At 53.0% G+C, this 15,170-nt stretch overlaps 2 protein-coding genes across 4 annotated transcripts; one reads left to right on the top strand and one right to left on the bottom strand.

The window, feature by feature from the left end:
- Positions 1-158: 158 nt before the first annotated feature.
- RITA1 (RBPJ interacting and tubulin associated 1) lies at positions 159-5,273 on the top strand. 2 transcript variants are annotated; one of them, XM_021698649.1, is made up of 4 exons: positions 159-352; positions 537-670; positions 1,045-1,410; positions 4,204-5,273. In XM_021698649.1, exons 3-4 carry the CDS (start codon positions 1,100-1,102, stop codon positions 4,709-4,711), a joined length of 819 nt encoding a protein of 272 aa, XP_021554324.1. In that variant the 5' UTR covers positions 159-352; positions 537-670; positions 1,045-1,099; the 3' UTR covers positions 4,712-5,273. The 2 variants fall into 2 exon arrangements, with proteins under 2 accessions (XP_021554324.1, XP_044777102.1); XM_044921167.1 differs by lacking the exon at positions 159-352 and having other exon boundaries at positions 524-670.
- Positions 5,274-6,706: 1,433 nt separating this feature from the next.
- On the bottom strand, positions 6,707-14,179 carry IQCD (IQ motif containing D). Of its 2 annotated transcripts, XM_021698667.1 has the most exons (4): positions 13,451-14,179; positions 10,630-10,863; positions 8,727-8,798; positions 6,707-7,030 (listed from the first exon to the last, which is right to left on the bottom strand). In XM_021698667.1, exons 1-4 carry the CDS (start codon positions 14,177-14,179, stop codon positions 6,707-6,709), a joined length of 1,359 nt encoding a protein of 452 aa, XP_021554342.1. The 2 variants fall into 2 exon arrangements, with proteins under 2 accessions (XP_021554342.1, XP_021554343.1); XM_021698668.1 differs by lacking the exons at positions 8,727-8,798; positions 10,630-10,863.
- Positions 14,180-15,170: the final 991 nt, after the last annotated feature.

Here is a 15,170-nt window from a genome sequence, read left to right as displayed (position 1 = left end):
TGGCGTGAGAGGGTCATCTGCGAGGCTTCGGGGAAACTCCGGGGGCGTCCGGAACGGGGTGTCCTCCCCCGTGCCAATGGTTCCGGCCGCGCCGCCCCGCCCCTCGCTGGTTGCCGTGGGCTGCGCGCGCCGAGCACACGTCTCTAGGGCCTGGCTGCCGCGTGATTCTGTACGCTCGGTTCCCGGGGCTGCGGCTGGGGCGGGGGGCGGCCCGAGGTGCCTGGGCTCCCGGGCTTCCTGGGGTCCGGGCTGCAGATAAGCTGGGAACTCGGTGGCATCTTCAGAGGAGTCCAGACCTGGTGAGGAGGGGGCGCTGAGGTTGCAGCCGACATGCTGGAGCTGAAATGCTCAGGTAGGAAAATAACTCAAGATTGCAGGGACCGCGGACATCAACCGGGGTATTGACTTGGGGAACGGGAAATATGGGGCAGTTGAAGGGATGGGTGTGACCCGCCAGTAGTAGAATGGTTAAGTGCATAAGCTCTGCACTCCTCTGTCAGGTTGAGATTTCTATTCCACTGTTTCAACTTTATTAGGTGCGACTTACAGGTGTGACTTCGGCTTCTGAAGCCTCAGTTTTGTCATCTGTGGGATGGACATAACCGAAGCTACTTCGAAGGACTGTTAAGAGGATTACACGAAACAATGCTTGTGAAGCTTTTTGCACAAGGTAGGTATGTGATAATGCTGGTTATTCACCCCATAAACATACACAGGTTATAAGGACCTGCCCTGTCTCCCGCATCCCACTATGCTAAGTTTTCTCGTTGGTGCCAAAATAGGCACAGGCCCCATCTCTTTTTCATCCCCCGTTCAATATTGAGCACTGTATGCTAGGAGTGCACATTTATTCATTAAATATTTGCCAGTAGCGCCCCTCTCCCTATTGTTGTGACAGCCAAAAGACAGACAAACAAATTTCTGAAGTGTCCCCTGGGTTTGGCAGCTCCCCTTTTGTCCTTGGGTTGGGAACTTAAGAGACAGCCCATCTTCCTGTGCTGGCACCAACAATGACAGGGGTGCCACCCTGACCCCCTGTTACAGGGAGCCCTGGAGACAGGACCTGGCAGGCAAAGCATGCCTGCTATCACACGGAACCATGGGCAGCGTGAAGACCCCCGTGGAGCTGGCCATCAGTGGGATGCAGACCCTCCATCTTCAGCACCGTTGCCGGGGCGGCCACCGGGTCAAGGCCAGGGCATCCTACGTGGATGAGTCTTTGTTTGGCAGCCCTGCGGCTACCCGGCCCGCACCACCAGACTTTGACCCACCCTGGGTGGAGAAGGCCAACAGAACCAGTGGAGTGGGCACAGGGACATCACGGGCCTCGGGGGCCAACGGGAGCTGCGAGGCCACCTCCTCCAGGGGCAGCACCCCAACCCTCACACCAAGGAAGAAGAACAAATACAGGTAACAGGATGGGGAGATACACTCCTGTACTCATAAAGCCACCTGGATTCCAATTAGAACCCTGCTGTTGACATGCTGTGTGACTTTGGGCAAGTACCTTGACCTCTCTGAGCTACAGTTTCCTGTTGTGGAAAATGGGACCTAGTGGGACTCTTGAGAGGAAATGAAATGGGGTGTGTACAGGGCTTGGCATAATACCCTGACAGGAAGCTCTCAGTAAGTGAAAGTGACAGTGGTTGAACACCCATTTCCAAACGCCACAGACCAAGCAAGTGAGGCCCAGGGGGGTCAGGTGATTTACCCAAGATCACAGAGCAGTTTGCATAAGAATATTAATGTGGTTGATCCATGAAATGACATAGATGTGGTGGGTCCCAGTTTTAGCAAGTCGTTTCAGAAGTGGTTTTTGCTGCCTTTTCACGAACAAGCTAGAAAAACAGGAGTTGATGCTAATAGTTATTATCGTAAATTAATAAATGAGATTATTTGGATTATTTCAGGTTGATACCAGCATAGAGGGAGGTATCTAGTGGTGGGCCACAGGGCTCGATCTTGTTTATTGTTATCGGTGGTTTGGACAAAAACACAGAAGACTGGAATATTAGTCATTTACAGCTGTCATAATAAAATACCATAGACTGGGGAGCTTAAACAACAGAAATTAGTTTTCTCACAGTTCTGGAGGCTGAAAGTCCAAGTTCTGGGAGCTAGCAAGCTGAAGCCTCTCCTTGGCTTACAGACAGCCACCTCCTCGCCCTGTTCTCGCATGGCCTTTTCTCTGTGAGCATGTGCATTCCTGGTGTCTCCCCCCTTCTTATAAGGACACCAGTCCTGTTGCTTTAGAACCCACCTTTATGACCTCATTTAAGCCTAGTTATCTCTTTAAAATTCAGTGTGAATTTTGGGAGGACGTAGTTCAATCCGTAACAATTAGCCAATCGTATTTAGGGTCCATTCTGAGCCAGGAGGGGCATAGGTTGGTAGAGAGAAGTGAAAATGGGAATGGTGCCTATTTAAGAAAATAAAATTCAGTGAGAGAAAAGCAAGGCTCCGTTGTTATTAGGCCAGCTTGAGCGCTGTGCATCTGATGTAGGGGCTGTAAGGTAGGGTCAGGTTGAAGTTAGCAGCACTGACACCTGCAACGTAGCTGAAAACGCTAATGTTAAGTAAGTGTGGGCTGCATTAACAGAGGTATGGTGTCCATGACGAGGGAGGTCAACTCCATGCTCTCCTGGAGGACAGAATTTTGTGCAGGATGCTGACAAGCAGAAGTTGTCAAGTGAGAATGTACATAAGAGAGAGACGCTGTTGAGTGAAACCCTTGGTGCCGGACGGCCATAGGCAGCAAGCAAATGTGGTTTGAAGCAGCAAAAAGTTGACATTTCAAAGACTTGCAGTTTGAACACAGAAGCACTTTCAGTCCTGGCCAAAAGCCATGGAGCTGACACCTCATAGGTGTGCCATGAATATTTGTGAGATGAATAGAAAAAAATAATTGCTGAGTGAATCTAATTAAAGGTGAGAAGCCTAGAAGTCACTTATATCTGAAATGCTGATCCCGGAGCTTGGGCCCTTGGATTTGAATCTTGTCTCTATACCCTCCTCGTTACGGGGGGCCTTCCCCTCCCCATGCCTCCTTGTCTTGTTTGTAAAATGGGATTATCATATCTCCCTCCTGTGGATGTTTGTGAGAGATAATGAGATGATGCACATGACGTGCTGAGTTCTGGGCCTGCACATGAAGAGCCCTCAGTAAATATTCAAAATTTAAAAAGCTTCTCTGGTGATGAGGCCAGGTCAGCGTTATAACACAAGTTCAAACTGAGCGCCCTCTCGAGGCCAGGCACTGCGCTGTGTCATTTCAAATACAGTGGGATGGGCCACAGGATTGCAGAGGGTTCGTCTGACAAGGCCACTAGGGAGAAGGAGAATTGGGGGTTAAAAAAAAAAAAAAAGGTAAAGACCTGTAAAGATTAAGGTTATACTTATTGGGACTCCTACATGCAAGTGACGTGGAAGACTTACCCAAAGTGGCTTTAGCGGAAAAAGGATGTTTAGGGCTTGTTTATCAGGGGCTCAAACTGTTGTTGGATCCTGTCTCCCTCTTAGCACAGCTTGCCCCGCCACGTCGCATCCGAGCCAGCCACCAGCTGCTTTGCCCTTCTATCCTGCTGGCTTCTCAAGGCCAGTTGGCAGACAACATGTTTCCTGGTAGTTTCTTTCTTTTTTTTTTTTTTTTTTAAAGATTTTATTTATTTATTTGACAGAGAGAGACACAGTGATAGAGGGAACACAAGCAGGGGGAATGGGAGCGGGAGAAGCAGGCTTCCCGCAGAGCAGGGAGCCCGATGCAGGGCTCGATCCCAGGACCCTGGGATCATGACCTGACCCGAAGGCAGATGCTTAACGACCGAGCCACCCAGGCGCCCTTTCGTGGTAGTTTCAACAAGAGTCCTAAGGCAGGCGCTCATTGGACAGGATGGGTCATACGGCCTTTCCCAAGCCAATCAGTGTGGCCAGGAAGATGGAATATGCAAATTGGCCAGGCCTGGGAAAGGGGGAGGTCAAGATGCAGGGGACTGGCTGCTTGGCAGGGGAAAAACAACAGAGATGGGGATGGTGGGACACCAGAGGGCTGTGGCCTTGCTCTGGGTGCCAGGCTGGGAGGCAGGGACTTTGGGATCTACAGGCAACCCTCTCTGCTACTGGAGGTGTCTGGCAGGGGGTGGGGGCTTAAGGTTTTTAGGGTTTGTTCATTCCCCCAGCTCACTGCATTTCTCTTCCCTTTTCTAGACTGATCAGCCACACTCCTTCTTACTGTGATGAGTCGCTATTTGGCTCCCGACCTGAGGGCACCAGCTGGGAGGGCCCGTGGATGGCAAAGGGGGATGCTGCCAAACTCCATGCCCTCTTCTGGACACCCCCAGCCACCCCTAGGGGCAGCCACTCGCCCCGCCCCAGGGAGACCCCGCTGCGAGCCATTCACCCAGCTGGTCCCTCGAAGACAGAGCCCGAGGTGGTGGCAGACTCCCGGAAGCTGTCCACAGATGGGTTAGACTCTCCACACCCTCGGAGGCGGGAACGTTCCCATTCCCTTACACGCCTGAATGTCCCCAGCACTGGTCGCCCACCTGCCAGTGCCCCCCACACCAATGGGCCTCGGGATCCCAGGCCTTCCCTGTCAGGGGTGACCTTCCAGAGCCCCCTAGTGACGCCCAGGGCTCGCTCGGTTCGTATTTCACTGCCAGCCACCCCCCAACAAGGTGGGGCCACCCAGAAACCAAAGCCCCCTTGGAAATGAGTTTCTTGGTCTTCTCATCAGGTTTGCCCATGGGGTCACGGTGAGGGGCCCAGTTTCAGAGTCTCCCAGGTAACCATGAGGCATTGGAGAAGCGCTCAGGGGGGCAGACATAGCAAGAGTGGGCGGTGCCCCCCTTTATGCTGACATCCACCAGTTTCTTCCTACCTTTTACTCCATGATGGGGATTTGATGGCTCTCCCTTGAGATGCCTGTTCCCAGTCTTGCTATAGCCACAGGCCGAGTGAGTGCCAACCCAGGGGGTGCCCCTGGGAGGGGCCCACCACTCCCCCATCACTCCCACAGCATCGTCTTGTTGCCAAGTGTGAATAAATGGCACGATCGCCAACCTGGAGGGTCCCTTCTTCCTTCAAGCCAGGCTTCCTGCTCAGGATGAGTTTCCAGCTGAGTCTGGAGTTTTCCCAGGCACAGTGAACGGACCATGGGGAACAGAGGATCTGGGTGACGCGTGGGTGGACATGTTTTTATTTTAATAATCATGTATTTATTTTCACATATTAAAAATATATCAGTAGCTCATCAAAGCCATGACTGACTAATTTTATTTTCCTCAGGGCAAGGGCCAATATAGGCCTGAGTTGAATTAAATAACAAAGATAAATACAATGAGGAAGTGGCAGAAATCATAACTGTGGTGAGTTGACAACTGAAGTTTGAGAACATGGGCCTCCAACATTTTCCCAAAAAACAGAGTGACGAGGAGGACTCTGCCAAGTGGAGAAGTCCAAGAAGGCCAGAAAGTTACACATGGCATCTGGAGAGCACTCCGGACAGAGAGGCGTAAGCGGTCCGGGAGCGCCCTGCTTTCTCGCGCTCTGCACCACCCTGGGTCAGGTCACTTATTCTGCTCGGATGGAGTTATACCCAGAATCCCAGGATCCTGCTGGATTTGGGTGGGGGGTAGGCTTTGGCCTCTTTGTGTCCCCACTTCCCTCCAGTGCGCCTCCAGGAAGCACTGGGATTCTAGAGAGCCCAGTTGGAAGCCACATCATTGGTTCTGTACCTCCACCTCCAGGAGGGGGAGAGCGGACGTGTTGGGGGAGCAGTCTGGGAGGGACCAGCGGTGGCCAGGACCAGGGGCACCCATGCAGATGCTTACTGGGGTCAGGTGGGCCGTGAGCAAAGCAAGCCAGCCGCACTCTTGGCACAAACACTTTGTACATATGTAGGGTGTTTAAACTAGAATTTCACAAAGAATTAGTTTCCTCCTTGGTTTCACCGGAGACACCCAGCACTCCTCTGCCTTTATCTCCTCGCCCTGTTATAATAGACGAACCAGAAATGCCTCTCCTCCTGAGTACACTAAAGAGGGCGACAGCCCAAGTGTGATGGTACTGGGGCAATTGGCACAGGCCGTGTGTTTGGAAGGCAGCTGGGAGTGGTGGGGACTGGGGCAAGCTGCGGTGTCTGCCATCTAAAAGTGTCTGCCGCTCGGCTCTCGAAGACGGGCAGACCCCGGGGTATCTGGATGAGATGTTTCCAAAAAAAGCAGAAGGCTGGGTTTCTCTAGGACAGCCCCTGACCTGAAAACCTGATCCTCCTGGAGTTCTCTGCCTGCCCGCCCTGCGCTGCCCCTCCACCCACCCCCCAACCTCCTGCAGGCAGCTGTGAGCACAGCCCGCTGCCCTGGTGGCTGGTATGTCCACTGCAGCCACGGCCCGGAGTCTGGGGCCAAGAAGGCTGCAGCCCGCGGTCTGGCTTCCCGCTGAGGCTAAAGGAAGGAATAGCTCTGTGCTGACACCCTGGCCTGCGTGCTCTCCCCACGGGAAAGGCATTGGCATGTATGGTGACACAGTCAACTGCGCTGGCAAAGTGACGTTTATTTATAGGATGTGGTTTAAAATGGCTTTTAACTTTGAAAAACCGTTCAAGCCAGGAATGGCAAGGCTCCCCCTCCTCGTGGCCTCCTGGCCTGCTCTCTGGGAAGTGAGCGATGCGGTAGCACAGGCCAGGAGCAGATCCCCCAGGGGGGGGGACTCATTTCTTGGCCTTGGCCTTGGCCTTGCCCTTGCCCTTCCCCTTGCCCTTCTCCTTGACCCTCCCTTTGCTCTTGCTCCGCTTCTTCTTCCTGGACCTGAGCATGGAGCGGACCAGGTAGCCCTTCCACAAAGCCTGGATGAGCGTGGCAGCCCGCACCATGCGCAGCATCTCCTGCTCGGCCTCTGTTCTCTTCTTGGCATTGACCTCCCGCTCGGCCTGGATCTGAGAGAACTCCTCCACTAGTACGTTGTGCTTCTGCTTCAGCTCCTCCAGCTGGACCTTCTCCTCCTTATGGATGATGTCAAGCTCCTCGTACTCTTCCTGGGATGAGGGTCAGGGGGTGGGGATCACCAAGCATAGGGCGCCACCTGCCACCCTCCCCCGCATGCGCCCTCACCCCATCCCAAAGGGTCTTCCGCCCCAACAGCGCCATCTGCACTAAGCCTTTCTGCATCCGAGGCCCGGATGAGAACAGGAGAGGTGATGTGGTCCATCCGCACTTGAGGTGGGGCCTGACTAAAATCATCTCAGGAAGAAGGAAAAAACCCAGGCCGGTGGGTTGGGCAGACTGGGTTTCGCATCCCAGCTTGGCTGTGCACTGAGGGGGCTTCATTTGTCCTCTGAGACATGGGGACAATTCCAAACCCAGGAAGTGGGTGGGAGCTTTCTACAGGATTAAATGGTGGGGTGGACACACTGTGCTGGATGTGGTGCCAGGCATATAGTGGGGACATAAACATGCAAGCTCTGGGGCGCCTGGGTGGCTCAGTTGGTTGAGCGTCCGACTCTTGATTTCAGCTCAGGTCATGATCTCAGGGTCGTGAGATCAAGCCCCGCGTCAGGCTCTGCGCTCAGCGGAGAGTCTGCTTGGGATTCTCTCTCTCCCTCTCCCTCTGCCCCTCCCCTCACGCTCTCTCTCTTTCTCAAATAAATAAATAAATCTTTTAAAAAAAAATGCAGCTCCTGTCACTAAAGCTATGTGTCTCACAAAGATACACAGAGTGGAACTTCCTCAGGTGACTGAGTCCCACAGTTCTTCCTTATGTCCAACCACTGCCCCCTGCTGCAATTTACACCTATCCCCCTCTCTCCCTTGCACTCACTTACCAAGCATCTGCCAGAAGCAAACAGCTGAGTAGACTCGGTCTCTGCTGACGAGGAACCCACCACCCTCATTGGGTCCAGAGAAACAAGAGCACGGCCTCTGAAGTCCCTCCTCCCTGGAGCACTCATGATCAGAGAGAGCAAGACCCCGACTTGCCCTTCCCCTGACTTGGGACCACTCAGAGGCTGATGTCATCCCCAGTGCTTGCCAAACCTTCCCGGCCCTGAAGCCGGGACCATGGGCCCCAGTGTTATCACAAAGCTGTGGGGCGGGGGGGGGGGTGGGCTTGAAGGCGCCCCGTTTTCCAGGCCACCATTCCCTCAGCACTTCCTCCAGGCCAGATCCCGTGCTGGGTGCAAGCATTTGTGACAATGCTGCCTCACCGCATCCCCATCATGGTCCCAGCACACTCCTTACTGCCTCTGGTGATCACAGGCAGAAGCAGGCTCGGAAAGGTCAAGCCCCTTGCTTCAGGTCACCCAGCTGACAGGTGACACTAGAGCCTCCAGGTGATAATGGGGACCATCTTCACTGCGCTGTCCCAGCACGTGGCACATCTCAGGCCCACAGTGGAAACTTTCTGGGTGACTGAGTGAAGTAGGGGAGGCAAGTTCATCCTGAGTCTGCGGGGAGGGAGCCCCAGCTGTGCGGCTGGCAGGAGCTGAGCGCGGAAGGGACCGACAGTATGGGATGTGGACACTAGATGGAGCCAAGATCGTTGGGCCTAGCGACAAGCTTCGGGCTCCTTCCTTTTCCATCTCTCCTTTCGCTGCCCCAGGCCAGACAAACCTGGGGCCTAAGGAAGGGGGCAGGGAAGCCTGTCTGGGGAGGCCCAGAGCTTGGCACAGACTATGGACCATTCCTAGAGGATCATGGGCAATGCACCCGAGAAACTGATTGCAGCACAAATACCTGCTTCTCACCCATCTCCATGTCATACTTCTGGATCCAGTTCTCGATTTCCGTCTCCACTTTATATTTCTTCTAAAAAAATTCAATGAGTCCGTGTTTGATGGATTAATATGAATAGTAAACTGCACCAAGCTTGCTCTACATCAGGGTTAATGCCTTGCCCACTGAATCTACACAAGGTAGGTTCTCCTCCATTTCACAGATGAGGAAACTGGAGGATCAAATGTGCTAACTCATTTGCCCAAGATCACAGAGCTAACAAGTGGTAGAGCCTGGAATTGGAAGCCAGAGGTCTGACTCCAGAACATTCTAGGCAAGGGAGTAGCAAGTGCAAAGGCCCTGAGGTAGGAACAGGCTTATGGTGTTTAAGAATAGACATTGAGCCAGTGTGCCCGGAATGCAGTGGCTGAGGAGGAGCGGGATCCCATGGAGGTCAGAGTGAGAAGCTGTGTCACGGAAGGAAGTGTCAGCAGGGGAAGGAGTTTAGATCCTAGTGTAATGGAGAGGGGAAGCCATTGGATGGATTGAGATGTAGGAAAGGGACATAATCTAATTTGTTTGTAAAAGATCAGCTCCCATACATACCATGGAATGTTACTCAGCCATAGAAAGGAATGAAGAATTGATAAATGCTCATGTGGATGAACCCTGAAAACATGATGCTAAGTGAAAGAAACCAGACACAAAAGACCACATATTGTGTGATTCCATTTACATGAAGAGTCCAGAACAGGCAAATCCATAGAGACAGAAAGCAGATTGGCGGTTGCCAGGGGCAGGGGAAGGGGGAATGGGGAGTGGCTGCTAATGGGTCCAGGGTTTTATCTGGGGGGATGGAAATGTTCTGCAACTATCCAGAGGTGGGGGTTGTACAACACCGTGAATGTACCAAATGCCACCAAATTGTTCTCTTTACAATGATTAATTTTATATTACATGAATTTCACCTCAATGAAAAAGAAAGAAAGAAACCAGTTCCCTAATCCTACAGAGCAAGAGCTCTTCCCTTGGACACCATGGACAGGCTGGCTTCAGGGGGCCTGTGTCCCGAAGAATCATCCACCAGTTGTGTGGATGATTGCATCTGTGCCTTCTTAAGGAGGAGAGGCCCATGGCTTCCCCCAGGTGCTCAAGAGCCGTGACACTAAATGAGAACTGGGAACAAGAATTAGAGAAGGTGCCCTTTGCGAGGAAAGAGATCTGGAAGCAAGCTGGGTGTGTGCGCGCGGGGGCTCGGTGGAGATGGTGGAGAGACAAAAGAAGATAAGAAAAAAAAAGAAGAAGAAGATAGCAGGAGGGGAAGAATGAAGGAGGAGAAATCGGAGGGGGAGACGAACCATGACAGATGATGGACTGAAAAACAAACTGAGGGTTCTAGAGGGGAGGGGGGTGGGAGGATGGGTTAGCCTGGTGATGGGTATTAAAGAGGGCACGTTCTGCGTGGAGCACTGAGTGTTATGCACAAACAATGAATCATGGAACACTACATCAAAAACTAATGATGTAATGTGTGGTGATTAACATAACAATAAAAAAGAAGAGATGACATTTACTGAACACTTCCTATTGAGTCTCATTAATTGTCCTAACAACCCGTTAGCCCAATCTGATCACTTTCGTCTTAAAGATGGCAAAACTGCGGCTGGAGGGCATTATGAAATTCGCCAGAGGTGTATGAGCACCTGCACGTCCTTTGCACGACAAGGTGGGTATTATCACCCCTGGTGGGCGGGGGGGAGGGGGGGGGGCGCTGCGAGAGGTGGTTGGCTCAGAGTAGTTAAGGAACTTGCCCAAGATCACACAGCCAGTATGCTGCAGGATGGGCCAGTCTCTCTGCCTCTCCCCTGCCCCGGGGCCTCCCTTGTCCTCCCCCTGCCCCCCTGCTCCCTGCCATCCTGGGCACCTTCCTCAGCGCCTGCTCTGCCTCCCGGTTTTCCACAACCAGGTTGTGGTATTGGGACCTCAGCATCAGTAACTCCTGCTGGATCTTGGCCACCCTGGCCTGTGAGGCCCGGAAGTCGGCCTTCTGCTGCTTCTCGGCCTCCTGCTTGGTGCGAAGAAGGCTGTTCTCCGAGAGCTTGAGCACCTGGTGCAGGTGGTTTTTCAGTTCTTGGATCACAAAGTTCTCTTTCTCCACCTGGGCCGGGAAGACGAGAGGCTCCGTTACTCCCTCCTGGATGCCCGATAATCCCAGGAGAACCGGCATTCCTGCCCACTCCCGTAGGGCCGAGCAGGCGACCTGCCTTATTACCTCGCAGATTCCTACCCGTCACACCCCGGGGGGACAGAGACGGCCTGCTTACAGACAAGGAAACTGAGGCTCAAGGGGGCTGAGTCATCCGTCTGGGGCTGTACAGCTGAGCAGGGACTCGAGGCCACGTCTGTCTGATTCAGAGCCCATGTTCTTGGCCGCCCCCCTCTACTTCCTGGCTGGAGTGATGGGCACAGGCGAGAGCCTGCTAGGCAGGTCTGGGTCAGTGGCGGCGCTCCTGCCCGGGGCACAGAATGGAAGTGCTCAGCAGGCAGAGGCGTCATTCGTGAAAGTAGGAGATACGCAAACTGTGGGGACTGCCACCCACTGACGCTCGAGGGCCTGACTTGTCCCCTGCCCTCGGTTGGTTCTAAAACAGGAACGGGGGTGGAGGATGGGGCCGTTTTGTAAATAAGCTCCAAAGGCTGCTCCGAAGCCCTAGAGTCTCCCTCTGAGCACATCAGTGCTGAGGCTGGCTCATGCCAGCCGCCTTGGGCTGGGCCGTGGGGGTCTGAGCTCGCTTCCTGCATGCAGGCTGCGCGGGGCAGGAGGTGCCTCTGGGACAAGCCTATCCTGTGGGCAAGGCTTCAGGCTCTAGGTGTTGGGTTCTAGAGCAGGCCGTACTTTCAGCAGTCAGGGCTTTTCTTGACCCCACAGCAGCCTAATTGGTGTCACCCCCTCATTTTACACTGAGATCCAAGGCACATGATAAAATCTGCCCAACTGGAAAAATGGAATTTGACCCCAGGTCTGTCCAACTTGAATGCCAGAGCTGTTTCCATCACCCGAATGGGACCAACAAAGCCATTCGGGGCCCCTCTCCCGGTCCCTCACTGGCACCCTTCTAACCTGCGAGTGGTCTCCCCTGACTGAGCACCCAAGAGCCTGTCACCTCTCCACTCAGAAAATAGTTTTCAGGGGCGCCTGGGCGGGCTCAGTCGGTTAAGCATCTGCCTTCGGCTCAGGTCATGATCCCGGAGTCCTGGGATCGAGTCCCACATCGGGCTCCCTGCTCAGCAAGGAATCTGCTCTACTCTCAATCTTTCTCTCTCTCTTCTTTCAAATAAATAAAGTCTTAAAAAAAAAGAAAAGAAAAAGAAAATCGTTTCTATGCCCCTGTTTTGTGCCAGGCTCACTGGGGACATGACAGGGGGCCAAAAGAGACAAGGTCATTGTCCTCTTATGAGGATACCAGACCCACATCAAATCATCAAATAATTACATAAACATTTATCAGCAAACTCTGATGAATGTCTGAAAGGACAAAGTCAGTGAGAACATAAGGAGGGGGGGGTGGCCTGAGCCAGCACGTGGGGGAGGGAGGGCGGCATGTAGCTTCGGAGGACCTCGAGCTCTGTGCATCATGAGGGGCATGAAGGTGGAAGTGTCCGAGGCAGCTCTGGCTGGCTGCCCCTCAGGATCCATCCCCCCCGGAAAGGCTGGGGAGCATAATGCTTCCCTGGGAATGTGGCCCCAGGGACAGACCACCTTTCCCAGAATCCCTAGCCACTGGGTATGGCTAAGAACTGTGCAGTGGGCTACTTCCACCGGCAAGGATCAGGGCCCTCCTCCTCTTTCTTCCACCTGCTGGCTGGACCAGTGGTGACATGATGGGGGGCTTCTGGGTCCACAGTTAGAAGTCCTGTGGGGGACACAGCAGAAAGGTCAGACAGAAGGAGCCTGGACCCCCAACAATTTCACGAGGCAGGGTTTCCATGCCTGCTCCAGCTTTTCTACTAGAGAGAAATACATTTCCATCTTGACTAAGCCACTATTATTTTGGGTCTCTTTCTCGGCAGCCAGACCTAGACTTAGACACCACCTCACAGGGACTTTGTAAGGCCTTAGGGAGAAAATGTACATAAAGCATAATACATAGTCTTGTGGCCCAACCGGTTATTAGGTTGGGATCATGTTATCATTTCCCTTCTTAAAAATTCTTTTAGAGCTTCCACCTGTCCCATCTGCCCCTCGTCCTCAAGACAGAGATGACATTCTTTGATCAGGCCTAAAAGGCATGACGTGATCTGCTGGCAAGGCCTATAAGTATTTACTATCCAGCCCTCTGTAGAAAAAGTTTGCCTGCTGCTGGCCTGGCAGGTTCCTGCCGACCTCTCTTGCCTTCCTCACTCCCTTTCTTTCTTCATGTGTTGGCTTTGACGTCTCTGACCCTTTGGGTCTAAGCTCGGTTCTCTTGCGACACTGTCTTCTAGCACTCTATGCTCACCCTTCGTTGTACTTCTCAGAACTGTAATTAAATCAGCTCTTTAAGACCTACCTCGCATGAGGCGGGGGCCATGGGGACTCAGGCATAAGACCTGGTACCTGGCAAGTGCTCACAACAATATTTGTTGAGTGAATGAATGACAGCAGGCATTTCAATCACTGAGGAAAAAAACCCAACTGGCAAAAGGTCTGGCTCCTCCGTGCGGCTCCTTCCATAACCTAACCATTGCCATAAAGTCATACATACCTCTGTGTCCCTGCTCTTCATGCTCGCCGCCAATTCATTTTCAAGAGTCTCAATGATTTCTTGGTTCCTCCTGTTCCGTCTATTGATATCCTGTATGAACTGAGTCTTGTCTCTAGCTTCCACGGGACTTGTGAGTAGCCTCTCAAACAGGAAACCCCGCAGTTCTATCAGGCAGTCAATGAAATTCTGGGCTTCAGCGCTTCTGCTCAGGGTGTGCATCTGCAAGAGCCTCACCACCTGTGGGTTATTGAGCAAGAGTCTCAGGATGTCCTTGGTGGATTCTTTGATCTGTTGCATAAGGGGCAGGAGGTGGGATTTCTGCAGTTCCATGGAGAGGAAGCGGTCTCTGAACCACCCTTCCTCCTCGAACTCTTCTTCCTCCTGCAGTCGCCTTTCTTTATCCTGCAGGTAAATGACACTGTCCAGGAGGCTGTGGCAGACCTTCTCGTGCTCTCTCACAGCCTTCATGATGTCCTCCCCCAGCATCCCCTCCAGAGTCTCATAATTGGCACTCACATAGGACAGCAGGGTCACCAACTCCACCTTGTGGATGGTCTCGTCCAGTACGGACACGACCCTCTTGGTCTCAATGGTGGTGAGTTTGGACTTAGAGGGGACCAAGGGTTTTAGCAGGGAGGCTGGCTTCCTGGATGGCTCTGCTGTCAGCCTCATTCTGTTGATGTCGGGGCCCTGGTAGAGAGGGGCCACACCGAGGACATCTAGAGCCATTTTCTGAGCCGTCTCCTTGCCTCCGTACACCCTAGGCTGCACCGGGCTCCGGCTGTTATTGTCTCTGGCGACCCTGCGAAGGAAGGAGTGAGTGGTTAGTCGAGCCGTGCTGCGAGGATGTGGCTGGTGTGGCCACGGCAGCCACAAACGGTCGACGCTGAGAGTTCATCCCACGTGCCCTGCAGCGAGTACACAGAACCTCTCACCGAAAGCAGTTTCTAGCTTTGTGACAGCATGGGGCCACAAGGGTGGGAGGCCCAAGTGGAGAGGGGTCAGGCAGGGAACACCATTCTGTTGAAGTGACTTAACTATGGACGATATTAAGTACCGACTGAAATGGATTTGTTCAGCCCTTTACAGTAATGAGCATTTAAATGCAACAGATATCATTTCAGGTGACGTCATAGGAATGAATAAAAGTCAATGCTAGTGGACTTTTTTTTTTTTAAAGCATCTAGATACAGAAACCGAGTTACATGGGTGATGGAAAGAGTTGAGAGGCTAACCAGGGAAGGGGAAAAGCCACCCAGCCAATGTCAGTGGCAGGAGGCCACCACAGAAGGAGGTGGTGGGGAGCTTGGGGACAAGGGTCACCCTGGGGGAAGCTGGAACCACAGCTATTTCCTGTCCAGGAGGAGCTACAGCTCCCAAGGAGGAGGGGCCACTGCAGCCTGAGGGTGTCAGCAGCCTGAGGCAGAGCAAACGATGCCGCTGGGAGCAAATGGGACAAGGACCAGCACAGCACCTCCACACTGGTTTTTAAGTGTGGATGGCAAACATCAGGGTGGGGATGAACAAGGACTTGGAAACATAATTTTTAAAACCTGTTTCACTAAACGCGATGTCGTATCCTGGACTGGATCCTGGAACGGAAGATGAACACTAGTAGGACAACGTAAAATCCAAACCAAGCTGATAGCGTAGTTTGCAGCATTGTCCCAATGCTAATTTCTTGCTTGTGACGGACACGTCATGGCTATTTAAGATGTTA

This window comes from Neomonachus schauinslandi, chromosome 14 (genome assembly GCF_002201575.2).
Source record: "Neomonachus schauinslandi chromosome 14, ASM220157v2, whole genome shotgun sequence".
Taxonomy (NCBI): Eukaryota; Metazoa; Chordata; class Mammalia; order Carnivora; family Phocidae; genus Neomonachus; species Neomonachus schauinslandi.
Note: the sequence above shows the minus strand (reverse complement) of the source record. Positions and strands in the feature narration are given on the sequence as shown.

What these genes read in the sequence shown, in the direction of transcription:
- IQCD (XM_021698667.1), bottom strand. Translation starts at nt 14,179, where the DNA reads ATGGCTCTAGATGTCCTCGGTGTGGCCCCTCTCTACCAGGGCCCCGAC. An exon ending in TGAAGAGCAGGGACACAGAG is followed by an intron (nt 10,864 to 13,450) that starts GTATGTATGACT and finishes TTCCCGGCCCAG; the next exon opens with GTGGAGAAAGAGAACTTTGT. An exon ending in CAGAGCAGGCGCTGAGGAAG is followed by an intron (nt 8,799 to 10,629) that starts GTGCCCAGGATG and finishes GAATTTTTTTAG; the next exon opens with AAGAAATATAAAGTGGAGAC.
- RITA1 (XM_021698649.1), top strand. Translation starts at nt 1,100, where the DNA reads ATGGGCAGCGTGAAGACCCCCGTGGAGCTGGCCATCAGTGGGATGCAG. An exon ending in AGGAAGAAGAACAAATACAG is followed by an intron (nt 1,411 to 4,203) that starts GTAACAGGATGG and finishes TCCCTTTTCTAG; the next exon opens with ACTGATCAGCCACACTCCTT.